The 8,476-nt window shown below is 42.1% G+C and overlaps 1 protein-coding gene across 1 annotated transcript; it reads right to left on the bottom strand.

The window, feature by feature from the left end:
• Positions 1-1,384: 1,384 nt before the first annotated feature.
• On the bottom strand, positions 1,385-7,541 carry LOC131003848 (uncharacterized; the record flags this gene model as incomplete). Its single annotated transcript, XM_057930398.1, has 5 exons — positions 6,024-7,541; positions 5,302-5,720; positions 2,001-5,149; positions 1,580-1,730; positions 1,385-1,466 (listed from the first exon to the last, which is right to left on the bottom strand). Coding segments are annotated over exons 1-5 (5,319 nt in total), but the record flags the coding sequence as incomplete, so codon positions are not given.
• Between the last annotated feature and the right edge of the window lie 935 nt (positions 7,542-8,476).

The raw sequence follows: 8,476 nt of genomic DNA, 5'->3' as shown, positions 1-8,476 counted from the left end.
GGAGGAGGGAGAGAGAGAGAAAGAGAGATGTATGTGTGATTTGGCAATTTTGGCTGCCACGTGACAATTCGAATGCCACCTCATATTTAATTTGGGCGAAATTATAAATGATGGGATAATTACAAATAAAGTATAAATTCATGTATTTTCTGGCAAAAAAAAAATTGATGATATAAATCAGAAAATTGACAAATTTGATGTATTTTACGGTATATATATATATATATAGGAGATGGCTAAAATAAGTACACTTCTTAAGATATAAAATAAGAATCACTTTCAGCCCTTAGATCATCAAGATCTACGGTTGATTTGTAACCTTGTTGGATAGATTATGGTCCTGAGTTCGAATCCCAAAGGTAGCAAAAATTTATTTTCACAATTCATGCCTTTATACAGCGAATTCATACGTGTTCTACATGAAATTCATACATTGAAAATTGCTCTTATTTCTTATTTTAAGATGTGCTCTCACGGTAGCCCACCCATCCAACAAGGTTACAAATCAACCGTAAATCTTGATGATCTAAGGGCTGAAAATTATTCTTGAGGCTAAAATAAAAACAACTCTAAAATATAAAATAAGAACTATTTTTAGCCCTTAGATTATGAAGATTTACGGTTGATTCATCACCTGGTTGGATGAGTTCATGGTCCTGAGTTTGAATCTCATAGGTAGCGAAATTTTTAATTTTCGTAATTCAAACATTTACATAGCGAATTCATACGTGTTCTACATTAAACTCATACACTGAGTACAATGAATAAGACATATATACTGATGAACAAGACAGTATATACTAATGAATAACGAAATTTAAAAAATTGGTAATGAATAAGACATATATACTGATGAACAAGGCAACATATATTGATGAACTTATTAAAATAAAATTTTATAAAAGGAAAAAGAAAAACCTAAACCCTTGAAAGCACAGAGAAGCAAACTAAGGGCCGAGCCTCATTAAAACCTCAGAAAGAGGAAAAAGAGTACTCTTCTACTAAAAAATAACACAAACTGTGAGGGAGCGGAATGAAACGACCTCAGAGACTCCGGCCTAACCATTGTCCCTAGCTCGTCTCGGCTACCCATCACAGAAACAAAACAAAGAAAAATGAAACGAAAAGAAGTCGTGATCAAAAGCGAGCGAAAACTCCAAAAGAAAACCCAAACCAAGAATCTACTTGAACACCAAATGAGCTGCAAATTACCAAGAAGCTTCAAGCCACTCCCATCGAAAAACGCATGCTCTAAAAAGAGCGAGATACGGTGTATCAACGACCAAAACTCACCGCACTCAAAAGCTCGACGCCAATCGTTATAAGTCCCTCCGGCGGAGCAACCAAAAGAGGCCGAACTCTCCAGCCCCAGCCTTGAGCTCACCCAAGAACTGAAAAAGAGCCCGAGATCAGCCCACCAAAACCAACCAGCAGTAATGAAATCCGCAGCAAAACAAAACCCCCAACTGTATGACGAAAGACCCCAGAGAAAAAACTCATCAGAACTGAGAAGAAGCTCCTGCCACTCCATCGAAACAACCAAAACAAGCCAATAACTCGGCCCAGACCACTGCCTCACCAGCCAAGTGAAAGCAAAGCAACCCAAAAAACAGGAGGCTCGACCTCCATTCCCCCGAAAAGACCAAACCCAGCCATCACCACTCGAAATAGCAATGACAACGCTCTTAGAAGAGCAAGTAGCAGCGTATCTATGACCAAAACTCGCTGCTCTAAAAAAACCAGCCAAATCAACAGTCAAACCGTTGAACACGAACTCGAAAAAAGCAACCCACCAAGTGTTCGAAAAAGTGCCTCTACGACCAGTGGCTGAAAAGCCATCATTAAACCACCCGTCGAAGATGGCTATGAGTCGAAATGTCCCTGCGAGTAGCATCTTTAATAATATCAACCTCAAACGGCCACCACCCTTCCGGCATCGAGTTGTGCGCAAGAATGTCGGCCACTTTATTTCCCTCTCTAAAGATATGCGTAGTATGCACCATGAAAACTCTTAAGAGTATCCAAAACCATATCCCACAAGGCGGCAAATCTCCAAGGCACTGTCGCAGATCTAGAATGCAGCAGCCTCACAATGTAGGTAGAGTCCGATTCAATCCACAAACGATTCCAACCTCGAGCGTTAGCAATTTGCACGGTAGTAATAACCCTGAGAAGCTCCGCTTCGAAGGCATAACCGAGACCCCCTTTGATATGGAAACAACCTTTGACCGAACAACAAGCGTCTCGAAAAACACCTCCTGCCGCAATTTGCCCCGACGCTCCAGAAGCGGACCCATCAGTATTTACCTTAATCCAGTTAGTGGTCGAAGGCCACCAATAAACATTAACAAAAGTAGGCGGGGGAGCCACCCGTGGCCTAACACCAATCTTTCGAAGAATAATCAGATCCGAGCAAGTGTTACTCATGTGGCCAAGACTTTTGAAATTATTATCCAACTCTGTAAAAGAAGATTTGATAAAAACAAGGATACTCTTAGGATTAAAAATCTTGTCTTCAAAAATACATTTATTTCTGTGAGTCCAGATGACCCATATCAGAGTAAGAATCCCTGCCTTCCAAAAACACTCGACTTGAGAGCTAAACTTTTTGTTCCAAGCAGAAACTAAAAGGCTATGAATATCCGGCGCATCCAAATCCAAAGTTTGATCAAACCAACCCAAGAAATCACGCCAAACTTGTTTAATTCGAGCACACTGCCAGAAAATATGATCCATCGATTCGAAATCATTGAAGCAGAAAACACAGTGATTCGACATTATGAGACCATGTTTAATAAGCCTATCAAACGTAGGCATCCTGTTATGAAGAATGCGCCAACAAACCAAAGATCTTCGAGACGGAATATTACTCTCCCAAATCCACTTACCCCAGCTAACGCGAGGAAAACTATGGCAATGATGTGAAAACGCTAAAGCGGAGGTGACATTCCCATGCAAAGACGGTTTCCAATAACGAACATCCTCGCTCTCTCCCACCGGCAAAAGAAGAATATCACAAACAACATCTGGAAAATTGTCCAAAAAAGATTGAGTGAAGTGCCATATTCCCTCAAAGTAGAAATCTGCCACAGAGTTGGTCAAAAAATTGTGCATATAGCCAGGAACCCTGCATTTCTCTGCAATCTTGTATCCAAGCCAATCATCCGTCCAGAAATTGGTGAAATCTCCCTTCCCAATAGCACAAAAAGAATTCCTAATAAGTGGCAAAATTTCACTTCTGAGCCCCATCCAAACGGAGGAAGGAGTGACAACCACTTTTGGAAAACCAAACGCTTTAAGATAACGAGCCCTCATGATGTCAAACCCAAAATCTTGCCCCTTAATAACGCTCCAAGCTCGTTTCATGAGAAAGCTTTTATTCATAGTAGAAAAAGAGCGAATCCCAAGGCCACCCTCCTCCTTAGTCGCACACATCCTGGCCCAAGCAACAGTGCAAGCATGTCGTTTATCAGCATCCCCCGACCAAATGAAATTTCTGCATTTGGCATCGAACTCTTTGATGACCGACTTCGGCCATCTGTAAATCATCATAGAGTGCGTGAGACAACTTTGAATGACCGACGTCACCAGGCAAACTCTTCCAGCCATGGACAGGTGACGACCCCTCCATTTAGAGAACTTCTGGACAATCCGGTCATGAATACTCCTGAGGTATGAAGCACGAATGCGCCCAAAGAAAAGGGGGACACCCAAATACGTGAAAGGAAGGGAATCTCTCCTGAAATTGATCTCCCTTTCAATCTCACGACGCAAACCAGAAGAAATTTTATCAGAGAAGAAGATGTTGGATTTCTCAGGACTATAAATTTGACCAGACATACCCCCATAGAAGTCCAAAATATTCCTGATGGTTTTCGCATTCTCCACGGAAGCCCTACAAAAGACAAGGATATCGTCGGCATAACGAAGATGAGTGGGAAAAAGGCAGCCCCGAACCATCTTCATAGGCGTAAGGTGACCGGAAGTCACACAATTGTGAAACAGCATACTCAGAACATCTTCTGCAATGCCAAACAAGATAGGAGACAAAGGATCTCCCTGCCTCACCCCTCTAGAACACGCAAAGTACCCATGATTACCACCATTATATCTGATGGAAAGTCTAGCCGAACGAAGTAGAATCTCAACCCAAGAAATAAACTGATGAGCAAAGCCGCCAACTCTCAGAACAGCCAAGAGAAAATCCCACCTGAGGGTATCGAAAGCCTTTTTTATGTCAATTTTGCACGCCATATTTTGGCCACCAGAAGTCCTTTTCATGCAATTAATTCCCTCCGATCCAAGCATGATGCAGTCGTGAATCGAGCGACCACTAATGAACCCAAACTGGTTCTTCGTTACATACTTTGCCGCCACTATACTAAGACGAGTGGCTAAGATCTTGGGAATGATCTTATAAAAGAAGTTAGAAAGGACAACAGGGCGGAGATCCATCACCGAATTGACCACCTCCTTTTTAGGTAAAAGCACCATGACGCTAGCATTGCAGCCAGTGGGAAGATAGGATTTTCTAAAAAACGTTTGAACGGCACACCAAACATCAGTTTTAATCACGCTCCAACAAGTTTGGAAAAACTTCCCCGTAAAACCATCCGGGCCGGGCGAACTGCTCGCCTCCATACCGAAAACCACAGCAGTGATCTCGTCTTCATTAGGCACTCTAATGAGCAACCCATTATGAACGTCATCCACCACCGGATCAATAACCCCCTCAATTGCAGCCATCTCCAGATCATCATGATGTTCTTCCTGGAAAAGTTTCGAGAAATAATCCACAATATGATTGCTAATAATATTCTGATCATAGACCATACTATCCTCAATAGAGAGATGAGAGATCAGGTAAGGCTTCTTCTTGTACTTAAGCATTGTGTGAAAGAAATTAGTGTTTTGATCACCATCCTTAAGCCACTTCACTCTGCTTTTCTGCTGCAACAGACTGCTCTTCCTAGAAAGAGCCACATTAATCCTAGCTTGAATCTCCACTTCCCTGTCAAACAGAGCCTCCGTATACCCATGAATAGCAATCTGATTCTGCACCTCCATCAGCTCTCTTTGACTATCGTCCATCATCCTCTCAACTCTGCCAAAGACACTTTTATTCCAATCTTTCAGAACATTCCTAAGCCTTTTAATTTAAACATGACAGTATAAATAGGGCAATTGCTGTCCACCCCCTGGGACCAGGAAGCAGCCACCGTATCAAGAAAAGTCTCATGAGTCGTCCACATATGCAAAAACCTAAAATGCAGAGGACCCTGCTGCGAATTCTTAACGCACCTCAGAAGAAGCGGTGAATGGTCAGAAGTAATTCTCGGAAGAGCCTGAGTATAAGTAGAGTCCCAAAGGTTCGAAAACTCCTCAGAGAACAAGCCACGATCAATTTTGGATTCCACATGGGTCGGCATAAAGCGACGACCAGACCACGTGAATCTTAACCCGACAGCCGGCGGTTCAATAAAACCCGTAGCCTCAATAAAATTGCAGAACTCTTGACAAGTCATCACACTAGGAAGACAAGCACTGTTGCGCTCATGAGCGCCTTTCACCGCGTTGAAATCTCCCATGAAAACCGTAGGACCCTGAATATGATCAAGTAAATCAATCCACAGGTGTCGTCTGTCAATATGCGTGCTGGCCCCATGCACAATAGCAAACTTAAAATCCACGTTACTCCAAGAACAGTCCAAAATGACAGCCTGCTCAGAGAAAAGAATAACATTAGTAATCAGATCAGGATGGCCAAAACACCAGATATTAGACCTTTTTCCCACTCTGCGATTTTGATGCAGAGGAATGAGATTTAAAGAATTCCAAAAAGAAGTAGGAATTTTATGAAACTTAGCTTTCGGTTCCAAAATTCCCATAATAATGGGATTGAAAGAGCGACAATGCTCTTTAAGAATCAGTTTAGATTCATCCAAGAGGCCCCGAACGTTCCAAACCAAGCAATTCATGGCAAACTAGGAATGTCTCGTGGCTTGGGCATCGCCCAACTCCACTTCAGCAGCCCAACTTTTCGCAGCAACATTATCCATAGTTCTAGCCTTGGAATTGTTGCTAGGTAAAATAGCATAACCAGTCGGCTTATGGCCCATATCAATAGCAGTCTCAAGCTTTTTGTTTATATATTCTTCAGATTTTGAAGCTTGCTTCAACTGTTCCGTTCTCCGCAATCTTCCCTTGATGCTTTCATCCATATTCACATGTTTTTTCACGGCTTTTCCCGTAGGACGACCTCTTTTTTTTTCAGTAACAAGAGCCTCCGCCATCGGGTTAAGCACTTCCTGAGCCACTCTATTATCCTGGATCACCGCATCCATTTTCTGTATCCTTGTGTCTTCCTTAGTAAGCACCTGCTGATTATTGGGCTGAGTATCTCGCACGTTCGGTGAAATCTCCTCAGTTACCGTAATGCAAGGGACAAGGACCTGCTGGTTATTGGGTTGAGTATCTCGCACTTTCGGTGAACTCTCCTCAGCTACCATATTGCAAGGGACGAGGACCTGATTTAGAAGGTCTGGACCTCTGAATTCCTCCTCCTGCATATTCTGCTCTTCCTCTTCCGAAAACTCCTCCTCAGAATCCTCAGAATGGACCTCCCCATCTTCCAAATTCAGAGCTTCGAAAGAATTTCCAGAAGTGTGTATATTTTCCACCGCTCTAGGCTTCCAACTCTTGGAAGGCTTTTCCACAATCTCCGAAGGCTTGTTATTCTCAACCGCCTTAGCTCCATGCTGCCGATCTCCAACTCTCTTATCCATCTTTTTACATTTCTCCACGGAATGGCCGGTAATCTTGCACTTGTTGCAAAACAGAGGAAGTTTTTCATATCCAAACTCCACATAGAAAGGCCCATCATCGCAATTTATTAGCAGAGTCTCTATAAGCGGTAGCCTAAGATCAATTTCAATTAAAATCCTCGCGAAATGACCAAATTCTCCAACTGCCGAAGCGTTATCAACCCGAATAAGCAATCCAAGGTGTCGTCCTATCCCCGTAATTATTTCCGGATGCCAACACTCCACCGGTAAATTATAAATACGAACCCAGACTTGACAAAGGGAAGAAATCTCACGATAAGGATCGAAATTCTTCACCCAATCTCTCAATCTCATAGATCCAGTAGATAAGTCCCACACCGTATGAGACTTCGCCTTAGCTTTGTCTTCAGCAGAGTTGAACTTACAAGTGTAAAATCCCTTACTCATGGGTATGAGGTGCCAGCTTCCCGAAATTTGCCAAAGTTCTTGTAATTCCTGTTTTAACTCCAACGAAGGCCGTGGTTTATCTCCTTTACGTAACATTAATCTGCCAATAACAGAGTGCTGGAAAGTGGCGACCTGTTGCTGATAAAGATCAGATGGTATGTTTAGCGCAAAAACGTCACCTTGCTTCACCGGTTTTAGGGCAAAAAACTTGTGCGCCGGAAGATCCGGTTTTCTTGCAGGCCTCGGGGCCGTGACAGCAGAATAGGTCGGTTTAGTTATAGTCTCAGATTCCTTATTCTTCTCAGTCATAGTGTTTTTTCCATGCAGACCCATAGGGGAAACCCTAGGCGAAGAAACCCTAGCCGAAGGAGCCCTAGACGAAGAAGCCCTAGGCGAGAAAGCCCTAGGCGAGGTGTTGCTTAGCTTCTCTTTGGCCAAAGAATCACCAAAAGGCACCGCATCAAAGTTTGTGGAAATCTTTGGTATTAATTAGCTGGGCTGCCCCCTCAGAATAATCCGTTCTTGAACCTCCGAATTTCCACGTTCCTTCAGATCTTCAGCCGTTCCAATCTTAGATTGTGTCGTAGTCTCTCGAGTCTGAGAGTTCACCGGAGAAACCATCGTCAAAAGCCGGCGAAAAGACGGCGGCAAAATTAGGGTTTTTTCTCAAGAGAGAAAACTCGAAACATGCTTGATCCTTTTATATTGATGAACAATACAATATATACTGATGAATAACAAAATTTAAAATATTTCGCTCCCTCGAGGATTCGAACCCTGGGAAAAAAATTCTCCCTCTAGGTACAATATCAGTCATAAGATTGATAAAATAAACGCACGAGATCGTGTCTAAGATCTAAAAATAAGGGGTCTCATTGGAGCGCTCTCATATATATATATATATATATATATATATATATATATATATATATATAGTGGCGCGCTCCAGTGAGACCCCCTATTTTTCGTGTAACATGAGTACAATGAATAAGACATATAATACTAATGAACAAAACGCATATCTAATGAACAAGATGTATATACTGATGAAAAATAAAAATTAAAAAATTCGTAATGAATAAGACATATATATTGATGAACAGGGCCGTATATACTGATGAACAATGCAGTATATATTGATGAATAACAAAATTTAAAATATTCTGCTCCCTCCAGGATTCGAACCCTGCGAAAAAAAAATCACCCTCCAGATACAATATCAGCCATAGGATTGATAAAATAAA

This window comes from Salvia miltiorrhiza, unplaced genomic scaffold, assembly GCF_028751815.1.
Source record: "Salvia miltiorrhiza cultivar Shanhuang (shh) unplaced genomic scaffold, IMPLAD_Smil_shh original_scaffold_275_2, whole genome shotgun sequence".
Classification (NCBI taxonomy): domain Eukaryota; kingdom Viridiplantae; phylum Streptophyta; class Magnoliopsida; order Lamiales; family Lamiaceae; genus Salvia; species Salvia miltiorrhiza.
This window is presented reverse-complemented; position numbering and strand designations above follow the sequence as displayed.